The 20,502-nt window shown below is 51.6% G+C and overlaps 2 protein-coding genes across 2 annotated transcripts; one reads left to right on the forward strand and one right to left on the reverse strand.

The window, feature by feature from the left end:
• The first annotated feature begins 1,055 nt into the window (after positions 1-1,055).
• BEST1 (bestrophin 1) lies at positions 1,056-8,157 on the forward strand. Its single transcript, XM_065881773.1, has 9 exons — positions 1,056-1,207; positions 2,432-2,526; positions 3,078-3,311; positions 3,941-4,095; positions 4,489-4,566; positions 4,864-5,016; positions 5,228-5,308; positions 5,595-5,746; positions 7,485-8,157. Exons 1-9 carry the CDS (start codon positions 1,056-1,058, stop codon positions 8,155-8,157), a joined length of 1,773 nt encoding a protein of 590 aa, XP_065737845.1.
• Positions 8,158-9,632: 1,475 nt separating this feature from the next.
• FTH1 (ferritin heavy chain 1) lies at positions 9,633-12,588 on the reverse strand. The gene is made up of 4 exons (XM_065881618.1): positions 12,249-12,588; positions 10,495-10,641; positions 10,053-10,178; positions 9,633-9,956 (listed from the first exon to the last, which is right to left on the reverse strand). Exons 1-4 carry the CDS (start codon positions 12,360-12,362, stop codon positions 9,792-9,794), a joined length of 552 nt encoding a protein of 183 aa, XP_065737690.1. The 5' UTR covers positions 12,363-12,588; the 3' UTR covers positions 9,633-9,791.
• Between the last annotated feature and the right edge of the window lie 7,914 nt (positions 12,589-20,502).

Genomic DNA, 20,502 nt, shown 5'->3' on the forward strand with positions numbered 1-20,502 from the left:
GGGATCGCCTGACCAGCCTGGAGCCCCAACTGTGAGTAAGGGTTATCCCAGAAGGCTGGGCTGGGACATTGAGAGCCTTTGGGGTAGATAACGTGTACATGTGCACATGATGGATACGCACAGGGAGCACACGTGCAGGTGTGCGGGCACCTGTGTGTCTGTGCAAAGGCCCTGAGGTAGAAATGAACTTAGGGAACACCAGGCACACAGACAGCCAGTGTGGCTGCATCAGAGCAGGTAGGGGGAGGATGGGGTGCCAAACATTGCTTCAGTAAATTTTTATTGAGCACCACCTATGAGTACACAATAGGAGCTCCATTCCCAGGAGGGAATAGGCAGTAAACAAGCAGGTAGCATGCAAAATATAATGGCAGTTATAACATGATAAGTGCTATGTAGAAAAATGGAGCAAGGCGAGGGGAAGAGAGGGCCAGTGGTACTAGGATGTTATTTCCAGGTAGGGTGGCTGGGCGTATCCTTTCTGAGGAGGTGATCTGAAGTGGGAGTGAGCCATACACTTAGATTAGGACGAGCATCCCCCAGGAAGGAGGGTCAGCATGTGAAAAGGCCCTGGGGCCACCATTCAGTAAACATCTCCACCAGCCAGGCTCTGTTCTGGACACGGGGAACAGGGTGGTGGCCAAGGCTGACCATGCCCCTTACCAGTTCTCACTCCAGGGTGGTTGATGGAGCTTGGGGAGCTACTGAACATGATGGGCTCATAACTCAGGAAGGAGCCCAGCATGTGGACATTTCTGTTGTTGCCTTTGTGGTACAATTTAAGGGCACAGACCTCTCTGTGTCTTCTGTGCCAAGGCTATGGATGGTCCCTGAGCTCACTTTCCTGGATTCTTGGAGGTCACCTCACTGCCCCCCTCCCAGTGTCCAGATGGGAGAGCTGAGGCCCAGAGAAGGGAAGGGTCCTGGATAAGGTCACTCATGTGTCCTGGACAGATTCTGGAGAGGTCCCTACTCCTTCCTGGCCCCCCCATCAGTATCCCTCTCTGTCTGTTCACCAGCACCCAAGCCCACCTGCTACAGCTCAGTGCCTGGCCATGACCGTCACCTACTCAAGCCAAGTGGCTAATGCCCGTTTAGGTTCCTTCTCCCGCCTGCTTCTGTGCTGGCGAGGCAGCATCTACAAGCTGCTCTATGGCGAGTTCCTCATTTTCCTCATCTGCTACTATATCATCCGCTTCATTTACAGGTACAGGGGGACAAGCCAGGGCTTGGAGCTCCTGGGTGCCTCCCAGCCATCTAGGGGGCCAATGCACAGAGACAGATAAGGCTGAGCTGGGCTTGTGGTCAAACCGTGGGGCCTGAGGCCTGGGGGCTGGGGAGGAGAGAAAAGGAGGCAGCCTTGGGGGGCAGCTCAGTGCAGGTCGGAGCATCTCAAACACCCTTTCCTCAAATCGAGGGAGGGGCATTGGAACCCAGGCCTTACCTAGTCCCACTCAGTCAGCCTGTTTCCCTGAATCCCACATAGTCTGACAGGCCCATATCATACTTTTTTTTTCCCAATAAAAATGTGTATTTAAACAATAAAAGACAGCTAAAACCACAGAATATATGATAGCATTTTTAATGGAAAAAGCATTAATGATGGCAATGCATTGACAAATATCAAACACATAAACCTCTTGAGTTCATAATGATAATACTAATAACAAAGCATGTTCATTTCCTTTGGTTGTTACTAGGGTGTCAATATACTTTAAAAAAATTAAGACTTTATTTTTTAGAGCAGTTTTAGGTTTGTAGCTTAACTGGGCAGAAGGTACAGAGAGTTCCCATATACCCCACCCCTCCTGCCCCACCCACTCAGCCCTCCCTCATTATCAACATCCCACCCCAGTGTGGGACATTTGTGATGACAGATGAACCCACACACACGGACACACCATTGTCACCCAAAGTCCATAGTTCACCTTAGGGTTCACCCTTGGTGTTGTACATTCTATGTGGTTGGACAAATGTATAATGATTTGTATCCACCATTACAGTGTTGTACAGAACAATTTCATTGCTCTGTGCTCTGCCGATTCATCCCTCCCTACCAGATATTTTTTTTAAAGACCAAACACTCATTTCAACCTGCTTTCAAACAACTGTCTTTTGGATCCTTTAAAAAGGTCAGTGGTGCCTAAAGCTGACCCCTTCAGCAGGACCTTCCTTCCTCCACCTTATAGAAAACCTCCTGAGGGTTTCTCCTCCAGGCATGGAGCAGAGGGCCCATTGGGGTTTCAGGGCGGCGGGAGAAAGAGGGGGACCTGGCTCAGGCCAGAGGAGGGGCCCCAGGCAGGCCAGTGAAAGGGATAGGGAGGTGAGGCTGCCACTCTCCTACCCCGGGCCTGGCTGGACCTGGGACCGGTCTCAGCCATCCCCTCCCAGTATCTACACATCTTTGCCCCCACCCCCCCGCCTCCCCCAGGATGGCCCTCACGGACGATCAGCAGGTGATTTTTGAGAAGCTGACTCTATACTGCGACAGCTACATCCAGCTCATCCCTATTTCCTTCGTGCTGGGTGAGCTCCCCCTTCCGCGTGCTGGGGTCCCAGTGGCTGCTCCAGGCTCCAGACAGGCAGATCATGAAGAGCTAGCTGGGGAAGGCCAGTGGCATGTCAGCGCCTCTCGGTGGTTCAGGGAAACGGGGAGCCTGCAGCCAGAGGGACTGAAGTTAGACATTAATTAGGAAGGCTGTCCTGCTGTTAGCACTCAAGACCCCACTTTCTTTTTTTAAATTTTATTATTATTTTAAACATCTTTATTGAAGTATAATTGCTTTACATTGCTGTGTTAGTTTCTGCTAAGACCCCACTTTCTGAGGGCAGCGCCGACATTACAGTAGTCTCTGGAGCCTTGCGCAGGAGGGGAGGTATCTGGCGGATTTCTGGGAAAGCAAGCGGGGCCAGAGAGAGAACTCAAGTCTCTCGTGCCTTCACGCGAAGCTGTCCAGGAGGGTTGGTGCTGGGCCCAGCCCCATTAGAAAGATGGAGAAACCGAGGCGTCGCCCTCGCTGGGCTCTGGCCGCAGCGTGGGCCTTCGCCCCTCGCGCCCCCGCCCCCCTCCCGCCCAGGCTTCTACGTGACACTGGTCGTGACCCGCTGGTGGAACCAATATGAGAACCTGCCATGGCCCGACCGCCTCATGAACCTGGTGTCGTGCTTCGTCGAGGGCAAGGACGAGCAGGGCCGGCTGCTGCGGCGCACGCTCATGCGCTACGCCAACCTGGGCAACGTGCTCATCCTGCGTAGCGTCAGTGCCGCGGTCTACAAACGCTTTCCCAGTCCCCAACACCTGGTGAAAGCAGGTGGGCGGGGCCTGGCGACGCAGTGGGCGGAGCCAGAGGCTGACAAGGGCGGGGCCGGAGCTGCAGATGGGTGGAGTCAGAGGCCCCAGGGCTGAGGATTGGGTGGGACCAGGAGCGGAGTGGGGTCGAGACCTGGGATGGGGGGGTGGGGGTGGGGCGGCGGGGGGCGGGGACCTGAATTGGGCGGGGCGAAGTCAGGGGTCTAAAGGTGGGGAGAGGCCAGGAACAGACTCTAGGAGGACAGGGCTTTGAGATAGGGCTAAGGCCTCTTGAGGGATGAGGGAAGAGTGAGGGTTGAGGGCCAGAGTGGGGCTTTGGGAACTGGGAACTGCCCTTCCCCTTCCTGTTTTCCGGTTTCCAGTCTGTACGTCAGCAGTCTCACTCTCTGGCCTTGCCTGACCTGATCCTGGTTAATAAGACAGATCCCTCTCACGTACTCAGCCCAGAGCAGCACATAGTAGACACGCAGTGATAATTTGTTGAAAGAAAGAGGATCGCAAAGGAGCTCTGAGGTCCCTGTGGGCTCAGCAGGGACTTGGTTTGAACTCTGGGTCCCACCCAGCAGGGCCTGGCCAGCCACCCCTTCTGCCGGTTCCCCTACCCACTGTCTTCTCCACTCTACCCCGCAGGCTTTATGACCCCCTCGGAACACAAGCACTTACAAAAACTGAGCTTGCCACACAACTCATTCTGGATGCCCTGGGTGTGGTTTGCCAACCTGTCAACGAAGGCCTGGATTGAAGGTCGAATCCGGGACCCTGTCCTGCTCCAGAGCCTGCTCAACGTGAGCCCGCTACACACGTGGGGCTGCTGCAGCGCGGGGAGGGTCATGCCCCACGTGGAACAGGTTTTCTGCAAAGAGGAAGTTTGAGCCTCTGAGGGTCTTCCCAGAGCCTACCTTGGGACTGTAGGATCTTTTCCAACAGGATTCCATGGCCCAAGGTGGCCCCTTTCAAATTTCCCCTCCCCTCCCCTCTCTAAAGTGAACCTCTGAGATCCTGGTTCCTTTTTGATATTGAGGAGGCTGAGGCACAGAGAGGTTAAGTGAGCTGTCCATGACCACACAGCCAGGGCTGGACCATGAGCACGAGACCCTGGTATCTGCGGAAGAGCTGGGGGGTGAGCCTGGGAGAGCAGGTGATGGTCAAAGGCCCAACCTTCCCTCCTGCCCCCCTAGGAAATGAACACCTTGCGTACTCAGTGTGGACAGCTGTATGCCTACGACTGGATCAGTATCCCACTGGTGTACACTCAGGTGAGGACTAGGCTGGTGAAGCTGCCCCTTTGGGAAACTGAGGAGGACCCGGGAAGCAGCCTATGATGGGAAGGGCTCACTTAGAGGCTGAAGAAGAGGCTCACCCTGGGAGTCAGGTCTGGACTTTGGAGGTTGTCTCTAGTGCCAAGTTCAAAGAGTCCAGGTCCCTGCCTGGTCCAGGTGGTGGAGGCAGTGTGATCATCCCCATTTTAAAGGGGAGACCACAGAGCCTGGGGAGCTTCCTGGTCCCACGGTCCCCACACAGCCCTTTCTGCCGACACCGCCTTTCCCTCCCAGGTGGTGACCGTGGCGGTATACAGCTTCTTCCTGGCTTGCCTGATGGGGCGTCAGTTTCTGAACCCAGCCAAGGCCTACCCCGGCCACGAGATGGACCTCGTTGTACCCCTCTTCACATTCCTGCAGTTCTTCTTCTATGCTGGCTGGCTGAAGGTGAGCCTCCCCGGGACGAGGCCAGCTGTGGCCCAGGGAGTCATGGCCGGTTAGGAGAGGAGGTGCCCTACACAGTGGCTTTGGAGACAGTGAGAAGGGCATCACTGAGGGGGGTGGAGAGGTGGACACGGCAGGAGCCAAGGTTTAAGGGTGGGAGCAAGGCTGCAAGGGGTTCCACCTGAGGATTCCCAGAGCCTCACCTACCCTCAAGGTGGCAGAGCAGCTCATCAACCCGTTCGGAGAGGATGATGATGACTTTGAGACCAACTGGATTGTCGACAGGAGTTTGCAGGTATGACGGGAGGAAGAGAGCCTGTCCCATGGCCCCTCCCCAAACTGGACCCAGGGAGGGGGCCCCACAGTTCTGTAGGGAGGCCTCACAGTGAATTGCCCAACCATCTACTCACAGGATTCTCAGCCTAACTTTTGAGGCTACAGGCTGCATCAGTCTCTCCATTTCACAGGAAGGGAAACTTGAGGCCCAGAGAGAGAGCAGTGACCTCTCCAAGTCACCTGGCAAATTCATGGTCCTGCTTGGGCTGACCTGTTGGACTTCTCCTTCTGTCCCCGACGACCAGGTGTCCCTGTTGGCTGTAGATGAGATGCACCAGGACCTGCCACCGATGGAGCGAGATATGTACTGGAATGAGCCAGAACCACATCCCCCCTACACAGCCGCTTCTGCCCAGTCTCGTCGGCCCTCCTTTTTCGGCTCCACCTTCAACATCAGGTGGGAAGTGCCAGGGAACCACTTCGGTGGGTAGAAAACCCCAAGTGCAAGGGCCTGCCTAAGAACTTAGAATAGTATTAGTTAGTGCATATTGGGTGCCTATTAAGTGCTGGGCATTGTACTAAGCTCTTAACATATATTAACTATTTCCCCCCCCCTCCAATAAACTTGGTTTGTTACCTCCAGTTTTCAGATGATTAAGTCCAGGTTCAGAGAGGTTAAGTCAGTTGCCCAACCCAAGGTCACATAGCTAGCAAGCAGCACAGGTGGGCCAGGTATGTCTGGGTCCAACTCCACACCCTTAACCCTTACCTTGTGCTGTGTAAGGACTCTTAAAGCTATAAGGGCTCTTAGGTAGTCTCCAATCTAAGCCCCACCCCTTATCCAGAGTTGAAAACTGAGGCTTAGAGAGAGAAGGGACTTACTCAAGGGCAGTCAGTGATTAGTGATGCAGCTGGGATGTCAGGGCCTGGTTCCTGACTCTGGTTCAGAGCTATGTTTCCTGATAAGCCAGGGTGTTGGCATGGGGAGTGGGAGTGGGGTTCCCTGGGCAAGGAAGCGAGCAAGAGGCTGGGTCATCACAGGTACCTTCAGAGTAGACTTGCTACAGAGTACGGGCCTCAGGTCAGCCCACAGCAGCCACATTTCCCCCACACGGGTCCTCTTTCCCTGGTTTGGTTAGAATCCCTTTTGAGCTGTAGCTGGGCCATGGCCGGCTGAAGAGGCGCCCCAGACAGCTCTCTCTCCCTAGGATGACAGAGTGGAGAGGACTTTGGAGAGTGTTTGCTGCATCTCAGGGTCTATCCCATCAAGGTGTTCTTCCACAGTATTAAAAGCGCTGTTCTCTTGTTAAGAACCGAGTATCCTATTAAGCTGTGATTAGAATTAGCTGGAGTCTCTAGTTGGTGTGAGGAAGGTTTGGATAAGAGATCAAATGATCGAGGATGGAGGCTTGCTTAGGTCAGAAACATTGCTGGAGGTCGCCTCTGAGTTTTCCATGGTTGGTAGCCCAGCTGCCGGGGAAGGAGGATAACAGAGAATAATAACACATAGACCTTGCCTCCAAGAAACACACAATTTAGTGAGGGAGTTCAAACCCAGGGCCCAGACTCTGGATACAAGGTACGAAGTACTGGATGCCTGGGCAAGGGACAGAGTATAGAACAGAGATCACCTTTGGCTGCCTGAGAGCTGGCCTCCAGCTGGACCTGGAGCTGGGCCTTGAAGCATGGGGAGAATTTGGACATGGGCAAAGGTGGCCACATTCACGGGTGGGTAGGCTTTCTCTTGCAGAGTAAAGGCTTTAGGCTCCCAGGAAGCCAGACTTCTCTCTGGGGGGATACTGCTCCCCAGCGGGAACCACAAATCCCTGGCTTACTCAGTCACTCCTGGGCCTCACGTGACCATCCATACCTGGGGAAGAGCCGTTCAGACAGCCCGGAGTGAGGGGTTTCAAAGGGAAAATGTGGGTGCTGAAGAGGAAGCCCTTAAATACCAGGCTAGGGAGTTTGGATGTTAACATGGGCAAGAGGGAGCCACAGAACAGTGAGGCGAGCTCGGCCAGGAGGGATTAATTGAGAGGTACAAGATGGATCAGCAGAGGTGAGTCAAAGCTGAGGTGAGGAAGACTGTGTCCTGGGCCTTGGGCCAGAGGGAGAAGAGAGGGTAAGGGAGAAGTCAAGTCAGGCTTCAGGCCGTTGTCTGCCCACTAACCCCCGAGTCTCCTGTTTCTTTCCAGTCTGGATAAGGAGGATATGGAGTTCCAGCCAGATCCGGAAGAGGAGGAAAGTGCTCACACTGGCATTGCTGGCCGCTTCCGAGGGCTGCAATCCCACGACTGCCAGCCCCCCAGGACAAACTCAAAGACCAAACTACTGTGGCCGAAGAAAGAAGTCCTTTCCCATGAGGGCCAGCCCAAGAACCTCGGGGGAGACGGACAGGACATCAGTGATAAGGAAGACGTCAAGGCCTGGAAAGGGGAGGATGCCTTCAAGTCCGCCGTGCTATATGGGAGGTCAGGTTACCACAGTGCCCCCCAGACACCCCTCAGCCACACCCCTATGGTCTTCCCACCTGGACAGTCAGCACCCTCAAGTCTTCGCAAAGTCTCAGGCATGGATGACACCGTCAAAGACCAAAGCCTTCAGCCTGCAACTCCCAGGTCCAAGAAGAGCTTTGAATTGCTCCCAGAGAGTGCTGGGGCCTCGACGGAGCACCCGGAAGTGAGTCCCATGAGGAGGAAAACTGTCGAGTTTAACCTAACAGACATGTCGGAGGCCCCTGAATATCTCAGAGAACCGCACTTGGGACAGTCGACAAGCAACATACACACTATACTCAAAGATCGTGGCGATCCCTACTGGGCCTTGGAAAACCACAGGTCTGTCCTCTACCCAAACCAGGGTCACTGAACCCCCCCAGCCCACCAGGGGTGGTCCCCACCAGCTTCCCCTGCTCTGAAGCCCACCCTACTCCCAGTTTTCCTATGGTTCTATGGCTGCCAGGGTATGCCCAGCACTGGCTTGGGGCACACACCTGGCTGCCACAGCAGGGGCTCTAGGGAAGTGTTGGCGACTTTTGCTTATTTCACCCAAGAGCCTGACTCACCAAGACTTCTCTGGGGCCCAGGGATAGGAAGACGAGGTTTGCACTGAGAGTAACGCCGAAGGGCCACTAGGCCAGGCTTACATGGGCTGACGTTACCAGTGGGCCCAGCTCACCTTAAGCAGGGGTGGCAGACACAGAAACACAGGCAGAACTTGGGGCTCTAGACTGTAGCCCAAGAACTCAACTTACTGGCCAGGCTTAGCTCAGAGGTCGCGTATGAGCCCTCCCCCATAACCAGTGGTGGTTCTGAAGCACTCCTGGAAAGGGTGCCACACTCCTGGGAACTGGCAGATAAGGTGGGGACAATCCAGGTCCCTTGGGGTATCTTACTGCTTTGGGGACCTCACCAAGACTTCTGAACTTAAATGAGCTCTTCATGCATTTTTGAGGTCAACCTAAAGTTGTCACAGTACCACCAGATGTTTGCCTTTATTCCAGATTCCCCAGCCCCCCACCCCAGCCCCCAATCACAATGTGAAAGGGAAGTGTAACTTCTCATTTCTTATTATTCTCAAGCAGTTATTGAGGTCAGAATACCTAGCTTTGTATCGAAAACTGAAAAGGCCTACCACCTGTCATACTTCTCAGGGCTAGATGGAAACTTACAAATCACTGTGGCTGGTTTAGGAAACAATGTTAATGTAGTTGGTTAGCAAGGACCCAGACGGCTCCCCAGTCTTCTAACACTACTCACTGGTTAATATTCAAGATGTCTCAACCTCTTCCCTCCTACTGCAGCTATGTTCCTATTGAAATGAAGGTCTCTTTCCATACTCATGTAAACTTTCCTCAAATTCTCACTAGGGATGAAGCACATTTCTAGCCTGCTTCCCAAGGAGGACGCTTCACTGGCCTGGTCCTATCTGCGTGTACACCAGCAGGACACTGATCCAGTCATAGCCATATAGCTGTCCACACTGAAGAATATGTCCCTACGACAGCCTGAATTAAATGGTTACCTTAATGGAGAACAAGAATCAGTAGCTTCAAGTCTACTTTAAGCCTCAAAATGCTTTCTGTACATATAAATTGTGAAAACCAGAACTGCTGGAAACGTATAAAACACCTAATTCAGAACCAGGAATCCTTAAGTCCTGTCTGAATTCAAAACACCCAAGCCTTGGTATCTTTCCCAAGCTAAGGAATTTCGTATGTAAATACAGATCCTCCTAAGCGTTTCACTTTGGTGAGTGTGACTGAGCCATGGTGGCACTTACAAATTTAATAAAGATGGCCTAGATACATTTCTAGCCCACCCCGAGAATTCAAAGACAACAGCTGGGTACCAAATTACTTTATTTGAAGGAATGGTACTAAGGAAAGGACTTGTATATATTTTGGTACAACTTACAGAAAAGGTAAGGTAACCCAAACATGCATGCACTGCCTTGGTGACCAGGGAAGTCACCCCTGTGGCTACGGGAAGCCAGCCTAAGGCTTAGCTCTCATTATCACTATTTCCGAGGGTGTGCTTGTCAAAGAGATACTGTGCCATGCCAGATTCGGGGGCCCCCATCGTGCGCAAGTTGGTTACGTGGTCACCCAATTCTTTAATGGATTTCACCTGCTCGTTCAGATAATGAGTCTCAATGAAGTCACACAACTAGAAAAGAGAACAAGGAAAAAAGTTATTGGGAAGCTTCCCCAGCCCCTAAGACAACTGATTTCCTCCATTTCCTCCCAGGTTGCCAACACTCACATGGGGGTCATTTTTCTCAGTGGCCAGTTGGTGCAGTTCCAGCAGTGACTGGTTCACGCTTTTTTCCAGGTGTAGCGCACATTCCATTGCATTCAGCCCGTTCTCCCAGTCATCACGGTCTGGTTTCTGAATGAGAGGAGATTAAGTCAGTGCATGTACAACCTCTACCACTTAAACCACGGATCAGCAAAAAGCGTCTAATGTTTGACCACCGCGCTTGGCAAAAGGAACAGCCAAGTTCCCCCGACAACCGCTTCCAACTTAATATCCTTGCCCATTACTGTCTGCCAACTTTAGCTTAGATGGTAGGCCCGAAAAAGCGCAAAAGACAAAAACCCAAAGTATCCTCATCTGATAAGGGCAACTGCTGGGCTCAGTGATTTCTGACGCCAGAGGACTGCTAGACATTTGAGGCAGGGCGACCCTAGGGTCTTCAGTTCACCTTGATGTCCTGAAGGAAGATTCGGCCGCCCCGCTGGTTCTGCAGCTTCATCAATTTCTCAGCATGTTCCCTCTCCTCACAAGACTGGTGAAGAAAGTATTTGGCAAAGTTCTTCAAAGCCACATCATCGCGGTCAAAATAGTACGACTGAAAACAGTACATGAACATGTTAGGGATTCCCAAAGGAAGGCAGTCTGCGAGTCTAGGCTTCCTTCTCAAAGCCCAGCAAGAAAGGGTCTGAGCACAGGAAGACTAGAGCAAGGTGTGTTCCTGGATTGAACACGACAGTAATTAGTTTTTACTCTGAAACACAAAAATGAAACTTGGTCCTTGAAACTGAAAGTTTGCTACAAGGAACCGTTAGAATATCATGGGAATTGCCTCCACATGGAACATCTTAAGCATCTGTTTAAGTGCAGAGAAAGTTCCTACAGCCCCTGTCAAATCTGGTTGAAGAGATGTTGGAGTATTTACCCTGCACTGTTAGTAGTGCCTTCTCCCCCTCCTCCCTGGGTAATCCATGTTAAAACATGAGCTGCGGGCTTCCCTGGTGGTGCAGTGGTTGAGAGTCCGCCTGCCGATGCAGGGGACGCGGGTTCGTGCCCCGGTCCGGGAAGATCCCACATGCCGCGGAGCAGCTGGGCCCGTGAGCCATGGCCGCTGAGCCTGCGCGTCCGGAGCCTGTGCTCCGCAACGGGAGAGGCCACAGCAGTGAGAGGCCCGCGTACCGCAAAAAAAAAAAACCCAAAAAACAAAAAACATGAGCTGCCAGCTTACAACAGGCTGATGGATGTGTAAAATTAACCCACTAGGCAAGGTAACAGTTGTGGGCAATGCCAACGTATGTAAACATGTTATCAGTAGAAAACAAAGATTTTAGTCCCTTTTACACCCTTGCTGTATTCAGCTGTTCCTGAAATGGAATGACAGTCATAGAAATCCAGGCGTATTCCAAACCCAGCCGGAACACGTTTTTTCTTGGATGATTTGCAAAACGTAATAAAACAATTATAACTAAAACTCCTTCCACACCGATTAAAACCAGGATTTTGGAAAACTGATTCCACCGATTACTGCATGGAAAATTTTCAGGCCCCGTAACTGTTGGTGGACTATATCCAAGAACTAAAGGTTCAATTACGCCACAACCATTACACACAAAAAAGATAAAGAATACGGGTGGCAGACAACTCGGTGTCAACTAAAAGGGAGATTTCTAGAGATATGCTTCAATTCAAGCGGGACTTAGAGATAAACAGAGCGGAGAGGTGGAGGTGGCTGTTCGGCCCACGAGAGATAAACCACTTCGCACCAGCCCCCACTGTTGGACACCATTACCCAGCAGGCTCCGCCGGACTCAGGGGGATGGGAGCCGGACCTCCTCAGCACCGCCCCCCATCACGTGATCGAATGCAGAAGGGATGGAAATGCGAAAATCCACCTTCCTAACTGCAGGGTCGTACTGGTGGCAAGTGTGGCAACCCCGGAAGGAAACTCAGCTCTTTAAATAAACTGGGGTGCGCAGAGGCGGCCCTGGCCCACGAGGGAGCACTCCCAGGGGACAACTGCTCAGAATTTCTGCGCAGGAGTCCTAGAGGACCCGAGCACCCTTCATTTTCCAGAAGGGCGCACGGAGGCGGGAGGCGGGAGGCGGGAGGCGGGAAGCGGGAGGCGGGAGGGCCCTCCCGGTAGCCACACCCCCGCCCTGCAGCCAGGGAGGCCGCGCCCGCGCCCCGTGGGCCCGCCGCGCTCACCATGGACAGGTAGACGTAGGAGGCGTAGAGCTCCAGGTTGATCTGGCGGTTGATGGCGGCCTCCGAGTCCTGGTGGTAGTTCTGGCGCACCTGCGAGGGGGACGCGGTCGTCATGGCGGGCGGCTGAGGTGAAACGGTGGCGGTGGCTGCGCGGCGCTGTAACGGCGGCGGGGACCTTGGGGCGATCGGAGGGCGCCGTGAGGTGGTGGCGAGGGCTGGCTCTGAGCGGCCGGCCGGAGCGGGGGACGAGCGCCGGGTTCCGTCCAAGCACTGTTGAAGCAAGAAACCGTGGCGACTCTCCGCGAGGACTGTGGCGCAGGTGACTATTGCCCGGCTCTTATAGCGGGAATGGGCGTCAGGCCCGCCGCGGCCAATCACGCCGCCCGCCCGCCCAGCTGAGCCCCGCCCCTTCCTGTGGACGCGCGGCTCCGCCTCGCTGGGGGGGTGGGGAAGGAGGGGTGGGGAAGGAGGGGTGGGGAAGGAGGGGTGGGGGTGGCGGTGCGGGGTCTGGGTGGCCTGGAGGCTGCAGCTTGTTCCGTGGAACGTGGGGCTCGTTGCGTGGGGTTGGAGAGAAAACCTGAGCGGGGGCAGGAAGCTCAGTTCGGAGCCCTGACCCCGGTGGCGTCCTGCGTCTTGAACCGACAGGAAACTCTCCCTGGCGCCGGGGGCGTCAGGGCGATTCCGAGGTCCCAGAAGGCACCCTGAGACTCTTGGCCAAGGGCATGTTAAAAATCAGAGCGGTAGAGCCGCAGTTGCCACACCCCGAGGTGATTACTTCGTGATGCAAATAGGGAAGCTGGAGGGTGAACGTGGGCCCGAGGAGGCCGAGTGAGTCAGAGGTCGGGCTGGGACAGGACTCAATTTCTCTTCCTCAAAGCTTAGAAAGAGACCGAATGCAGGCCGGGTGGGGTCCACGGCCCGTCGCGGGTTGGCCCCTCTTACGGCTCCGGCGACCTGGTCCGCCGTTTGCTGAAAGCAAATATGGCTCCTCGTGCATTTGATACAACAAAGGCTGGGCGGGTCGTGTTTCCCGAGAGACTGCGGAGATCGCCTTCCCGAGGGAAACGTGGGGATGAGCCGTTGAATTCTGAGGAAATCGCCGGTAGCTTAAAGCTCAGAGACCAGGGGTTAGAAAATAGAGAAGAAGCCGCTTGGGTCTGGAAAGGATGCCGCGAGGCCATTTTGAAAAGGCCTCTTTTATTGGCCCCAGTCCCAGGAGCCTCGGGCTGAGCAGGCCCTACAGGGAGCCACCCCCAGGTTGTCCTTGGAGAGAAGCTAATGGCACTGAACGAATGTGCGCGACAGATGCCAGGGACCCTGCGGGGGGGGGGGGGGGGGACACAGGGGCACTGCGTGTGGCTTGCAGCAGTGTCCCCATCACTGGGTGTGAATTCATGGATGGCAGAACTGGACGGAGCTAGGCCGAGCGCCTGCGCCCAGTCTGCTCTCCTCAGGGTCACTATTCTTAGCCAGGTTCTTCAACGCATGGGTGGGAGACCTACCCAAGAACCTTTTCAGGATGTTCACAAACATGCAACTGGAAGCTGGACTTCCAAACCTTTAAAAAACATTTTTTAAAAAATTTCAATTAAAAAAAGAATGAAAAAAAAAGAATGTATGTCTCTATAACTGAATCACTTTGCTGTACAGCAGAAATTAACACATTGTAAATCAACTATATTTCAATTTTAAAAACTTTAAAAAAGGAACTTTACTAAAATATTAAGTTGCTGATGGAATTATGGCAGTTTCTCTCTTGCATCTGTTATTCATTTCAAAATGAACATGTGTTACTTTAAGGAAAAAAATTTTTAGTGGGGCTAGAGCTACATATGATAAAGTAAGCAGAAGGGTGGTGGGAGAATACAGACAAGGAGTGCCTTACCCAGTCTGGGATAGGAGGTCAGGGAAAGCTTCCCTAACAAAGTGACACTTGAGGGGGACTACCCTGGTGGTCCAGTGGTAAGGAATCCACCTTCCAATGCGGGGGATGTAGGTTCCGTCCCTGTTCAGGGAACTAAGATCCCACATGCTGCAGGGCAAATAAGCCCACGTGCCACAGCTGTTGAGCTCGCATGCCACAAACTACAGAGCACACTCTCTTTGGAGCCCGCACGCCACAACTAGAGAAGAGAAAACCCACTTGCCAAAACTAGAGAGAAGCCCGACAGCTGCAACTAGAGAGAAACCCGAGCAGACCGAGGGCCATAATGAAAAGATTCCGTATGCCTCAACAAAGATCCTGTGTGCCACAACTAAGACACGATGCAGCCACACACACAAAAAAAAGGAAAATAAATGTTGAAAAAGAAAAGAAAGTGACACTTGAACTGTCACTTAGTTCAAGGAAAAGTAAAAGAAAGGTGAAAGGGAGGAGGGAGATGAGGAGGGAATTCCAAGCAGAGAGAGCAGCATATGTAAAGATATAAGGTGTGGAAATGCATGGCCTATCCAAGGCACCTTAAGAAAATGTGTTGGCCTGAAAGTAGAGTCAATGTTGGTGAAGCCTGGGAGGGTAGTATAGGGGCAAGGTCAGGAAGGGTTGTGTGTCGTAAAAAGGGGTTAAATCTTATCCTGGAGGACATGGAGACCCTAAAGGATTTCTAGCCGGAGAAATAACCACGTTAGTTTTGTTTCTAGAAATCTTACACCGAATCAACAGAAAAACTATTAGGGTAAGAGTATGACAAAGTTACCAGATGCAAAGTTTTCCTATGTGTCAGTAACCAGTTAGACAATGAAATGAGAGAAAAATTTTCTTCATTTACAATGGCAACAAAAGCTTAAAGTACCTAGGAATAAAGTTACCAAATGTGTGAAGAAAACTATAAATGTTTACTGCTGGACAGAAAAGAAAACTTGCATAAATGAAGAGACACCATGTTTCTACATAGCCAACCTCAGTTTTGCAAAGATGTCAATTCTCCCCAAATTAACTTACAAATTCAGTGCAATTTCTGTAAAACTCAGTGGTCTTTTGGAACCTTGACAAAATGATTCTAAAGTTCATTTGGAAGAGTATGTAGAAAAGCTGATAAGCATTTGGGGGGGAAAAATGTTATGAGGTTAGATTTGTCCTCCCTGATATAAAAAAAAACACAGTAGTATAAATATAATATTATAAAGCAGTTGGTACTGGCACAGGAAAAGGTGAGTAGATCAGTGCAACTAAACAGTCCTACCCCCATATGAGTGGGAACTTGGTACATGCTAAAGTGGCATTTCAATTAGGAGAGAGAGAATGGGTTCAGCAAATGATGTTGAAACAATAGATAGTCATGTGGTGAAAAATGACTCAGCATTTCAAAAATACGTTCCAGATGGATTAAAGATGCAAGCCTTAAAAAACAAAACAAAAAGCCCCCTATAAAGTCATTAGAAGAAGATATAGAAAATTATCTTTTAGAATTTGGGGGTAGGGAGTGTTCTTCTGAGGCTGCCTTAAAAAAAGAAGCCAGTTGGCAGATATGACTACTTGAAAATCTGGACGATGGCAGAGCAAGAAGGACCAACTATTGAACTACACCATAGAAAAAGTAAAGTCCAAGTCTTCAGAAAACAAAGAATATGCCAAAGCAGAGAAAATCGATGACACTACAATTCCTGAAAGAGCTCCAAAATGAAGCAAGATTGCAAAACAGAATGTTACTAGAGTGCCTTGGTTATCAGGTGCCTTTGATTACAGGAAAGAGATAAATTTAGAACAGAACTGGCCCCTTTGGCAGTGGGAGGGAAAAGGAAAATAGGCAATCCGGAATTTCTGGGACGTGTAGTATTGAAGTTAGAACTCTTTGTCTTTTTCAACCAGTAAAAAATAAAACCAAGAAATACTTTGAGTAACACAGGCTGATTGTAATGACCAGGGTATTGACCAAATCAAGGGCATGGCTGTCACACAGTTTGTTAAAATTTTTGAATGGATTAAGGTAGTTTCTAGGAAGTCCTTTCAGTTGGACCAAGCGCCTGGGGGGCGGGGGTGCGGGGCGGCGGGGAGAGCAAAGGGTGTGGTCCCACCAAATCATGATGAATTCAAAATACATGGAGTTAAATCTTTGAGAGGCATATCTAGAAACATATTGTGGATATAGTTATTGGAATATGAAGCTAACTGGTATCAAGTAGGTAAAAAGCCAACAAAATTGTTCTTTTCTTTGCAAAAATGAGTGATTTAAGTTTTTAAAATAAAGCTATAATTAACTAAATAAACTGCAGAATCTTAGGTGTTTTATTAAATGTGTTTTGACACTTGAATACAGCTGAAACAAGATGCAGAACATTTCCATGATCCCAGAAAGTTTCTCTGTACCCCTTTCCAGTAGATTTCCCCCATACCCCTCAAGAAGCGCACTCTTCTGATATTAACTAACTTTGCATGTTCTAGAATTTCATATGGATGGAATTATACAACAAAAATGAAAAGCTGTAAGACAGAAGATGCCGTAAACAAAGTTAAAATACAAATGACAATTAAGTTAGTATTTGTAGTGAAGATTAATAACCATACTATACAATATATATTCGTATGTATAACCGTGTATTGTAGCCATACAGATCACTTTTGGATCGTCTTCCCTGCTGCTGTATACTGTAAGCTCCTGGTGGGCAGGCATTAGTTCTGTCTTCTCCATCCTGCATTTCAAGCATGTTGCAAGATGCTTGTAACTTGGTCCTCAGTATTTGTTGAATGAATGGATGGATGCCTGATTGAATGTGGAGGATAAAGTCAGACAAGAGGGCTGGGTACCTGTTGGGAGGTAACAGCCCTAGTTCTCAGTGAGTAGAAGAGACAGAAAGCAGATTTGAGAGATATGGAGAAGACAGAACAGACAGGATGAGGTAACTGGATAGCTGTGGAGGGGGGTGGTAAGGGGGGGGCCGGTGGGCAAGAGAGCCCCCAGCTTTCTGGCCCGGGCAGCTGAGTTGCTGCTGCCATTCACTGAGGATGGGGACGCAGAAGGAAATGCAGTTTGGGGGGAAGGTTGTTGAAGGAGGCCAGCTTGGTTGTGCACAGGATTTGCTGAGTTTCAGGGCCTCCAGGACATCCAGGTGGACAGAGCCAACATGAAGTTGGATCCACCGGAAGGAAGTTGTTCTGGTGCAGAAAGGTTTCTTGGCTCCCTGCTTGGTTAAAACACATGCAGCTGCAGTGACCATCACGGCAAAACTGAGGGTCAGCTTGGGATGTAGAAGGTCACTGGGGGCGGCCGGCTGGGAAAAATGAAAGGGCAATCTTGTGCTGGGGGTGGGGGTGGGGGTGTTTGCTTGGGCCTGTTCCACACTTTCTGGGAACCCTGGGGTGTCCGAACTGCCATCTCCAAGCCTCTAGATTCTTTCGAAGCCCTGGCCTGGTCTTTGGACCTTTGTTGACCAGGATTCTGCCTCCCTCCCCTCTAGCCCCGGCTCCTCTGAGAAGGTGGGGAGTTTGGCTGGCCTCCCTGGGGCCTCTGCGGGAGGAGCCTCAGGCTAGGGAAGAGCCAGGCCTGTGGTTTCTGGAGGACTCCAGCTCACCCGGGAGGGGGAAGAGGTGGGGGATGGGATGGAGAACTGCTGCCCCACCGTGACTCAGCGCTCTGCTGGGCTGGAGGGGTTGGGCTTGGGCTCCAAAAGTGCTCTGTCATCCGGGGGAGGGGAACGTTGGCAGGCTTTACTATAGGGTAAGCCACATTTGGTAGTGTGTCCGGGTGTCCAGGTTGGACCTGGAACAAAGGGATCTAGTTCACCCACCCAGGCCTCAGAAAATGTTTTTGCAGGAAAGGGAAGGTGTCACTTTTCACACCCATTTCTTTTTTATTTGTTTTTCTTTTTTTAAATATTTTTTTTCTTTTCTTTTCTTTTCTTGGCGTCGCTGCTCGACTTGCAGGATCTTCGTTGCCTGCCCAGGGACTGAACCCGTGCCCTCGGCAGTGAAAGCGCAGGGTGCTAACCACTGGACCACCAGGGAATTCCCTTTTCTTTTTTTCTGTGCCTGTTTCTTCCTCAGTGCTTTCCTGCCTCACAGTGAGTTCTCAACAGATGCTGGGTCTCTTTTTCCTTTCTAGGGATTGTTGCTATGGGGTTATGATTCCACAGCTGGAAAATCATAGGCCTTGGAATGTTAAGGCTCAGAAAGAACTTTAGAGTTTCCAAATCACTGTATTTTACAGATAGAGGTGAGAGGCCCATAGAAGGCCAGGGCTTGCCTAAGGCCATCATCACTGGCAGAAACACAAGCTGAAAATGAAGGACAAGACGCATGAGGGCATATGGTGTGGGGTCGTTAAAATGGATAAATTTGTTGCTGGAAAGTGTATATGAAATGATGTTATATGAAAAAGCAGAGCCCAGAATGGTTCATTCAAAGCTGATGACAATGAAGAAGAATCACCAGGCTGGAAGCATAGAGGAGGATTGGGAGAGAATGGGTTAAGTGATGTTTTCACTGAAGAGCTGGTGTTTTAAGTGTCTGGGATTTTCCCTGAAGTTAAGTAAAGTGTAGTGTGCAGGAAATCAGAGTTCAGAAATTGGAAAAAATAATACTGAATCAGATTTGGGTGCGTTTCTGGACGATGCAGCCGTGATTCAGAGAGCTTGTCCTTAAGGCATTTCTTGAAAACCTAGCAGTCTAGGTACTCAGGTTTCCCCTTTTCCAGGAGGTTAAGGTCAAGAGCCATGACCTGGGATGTTTGGGGATAACTGAGAAAGGAATGCCCACTTTTTAAATTTATTTATTTATTTATCTGTCTATCTTTTGGCTGCATTGGGTCTTCGTTGCTGCGCTCAGGCTTTCTCTAGTTGCGGCGAGCAGGGGCTACTCTTCGTTGCAGCACGCGGGCTTCTCATTGCGGTGGCTTCTCTTGTTGCGGAGCACGGGCTCTAGGCACACAGACTTCAGTAGTTGTGGCACGCAGGCTCAGTAGTTGTGGTGCACGGGCTTAGTTGCTCCATGGCATGTGGGATCTTCCCGGACCAGGGCTTGAACCCGTGTCCCCTGCACTGGCAGGCAGACTCCTGACCACCGTGCCATCAGGGAAGCCCGGAAGGCCCACTTTTTAAGGCAACTCAGGCCTTACCGCATCCATGGGAGTTCCCTCTGGGAGAACCCAGCACACCTCACCTCTGCCAGAGACTTTATCCCATGGACCCTGGCTGTTGTTTGCTTGTCTGCCTTCCCACTGGACTTTGAGCTCCATTTTAACCTGTGTCACCAGACCCTAGCACAATCCGGGGCCCTTCCGGTTCTAGCAGTTTGCAGCCCTAGGGCCCTCCTCTGGAATCGTCAGGCCCAGTGGAATAATACCTAGTCTCTGCCTTCAATCTGTAGGCCTCTGGAAGTAAGCATCTGGCCTTTGATGATCTCTTGCTATATCCTTCCAAAGGACCCCCTGGGTATGTGCCCACATTCTGGAAGCTTCACTGAGGTCACCTGGCCTTTCCAAACTTAGATTCTTATATTTATTTACGGTCTCTGGAGCTAGTCCTCCCCCGTGCTACCCTGGGTGTCCCCCCCCCCGCCCACACACACACTTTGGGTGCCCTTGTCACCACGATTCATGTTTCACCCCATGAGCTGGTACCCAGCCACATGGCATGCCCACGTCACCCAGTCCAGGCTCAGCCATGCCCACCCTGGCCAAATCAGGAGAGGCCTGGCTCAGCAAAGGGCAGCCTCGGAGAAGGGAACGAGTAGAGTGGCGTGCTTGCTTTGGCCGAGGTGGGCAGCCAGGACGTAGAGACTGATGTCTGCCTCTGCTCTCGCCACGTGGATGCGCATTTCACCCACACCCAGGGGAGGCTGCATGAGCACAGTCCCACGTCTGCTAGGAGAAGTTGAGGATTGAGGCAGAAGCTTGAGCTTCAGGCTGCGCTGAGCCGGGGGCGGGGGGGTGGGGGACAGGGCACAGAAGCTTGTTAGGAATCTGAGAGGCCAGCGGCCAGGGCCAGAGGGGAGGCTGAAGTGAAGGGCAGCTGGGGGCTCACCAAGCTGGGAGGCAGTAGAATGTAGCGGGAGTGAGTGACTCTCTGACTTTCCCAGGAAGGTCCGTAGGTGTGTGTGCTCCAGGCAAGCTAGTTTTTCTGTCTAAGCAAGCAGATGGGGCCCAGTGGCCAGCAGAGGGGAGTCCTGAGTGTTCCAGGAGAGGGTCAGGACCCAAAAGACCTCACCGTTATCGTGGAAGAGGCCCTAGTCAGCCTTTGGCTGTTACCAGTGTCCCTGGCCCTGTATTTCCTGCCTGCACTACCAGTTGCTGCCTGGCCCTTCTCTAACTACCATCGTTCC

The sequence above is a fragment of the Phocoena phocoena genome, chromosome 8 (assembly GCF_963924675.1).
Source record: "Phocoena phocoena chromosome 8, mPhoPho1.1, whole genome shotgun sequence".
In the NCBI taxonomy this organism is placed as follows: domain Eukaryota; kingdom Metazoa; phylum Chordata; class Mammalia; order Artiodactyla; family Phocoenidae; genus Phocoena; species Phocoena phocoena.

Excerpts from the sequence above, each read along its gene's own strand:
- BEST1 (XM_065881773.1), top strand. The coding sequence starts at position 1,056 with ATGACCGTCACCTACTCAAGCCAAGTGGCTAATGCCCGTTTAGGTTCC. Across the intron at positions 2,527-3,077 it reads CCCTATTTCCTTCGTGCTGG|GCTTCTACGTGACACTGGTC; the intron begins GTGAGCTCCCCC and ends CCTCCCGCCCAG. Across the intron at positions 4,096-4,488 it reads TGCTCCAGAGCCTGCTCAAC|GAAATGAACACCTTGCGTAC; the intron begins GTGAGCCCGCTA and ends CTGCCCCCCTAG.
- FTH1 (XM_065881618.1), bottom strand. The coding sequence starts at position 12,362 with ATGACGACCGCGTCCCCCTCGCAGGTGCGCCAGAACTACCACCAGGAC. Across the intron at positions 10,642-12,248 it reads CCTACGTCTACCTGTCCATG|TCGTACTATTTTGACCGCGA; the intron begins GTGAGCGCGGCG and ends TACTGTTTTCAG. Across the intron at positions 10,179-10,494 it reads TCTTCCTTCAGGACATCAAG|AAACCAGACCGTGATGACTG; the intron begins GTGAACTGAAGA and ends CCTCTCATTCAG.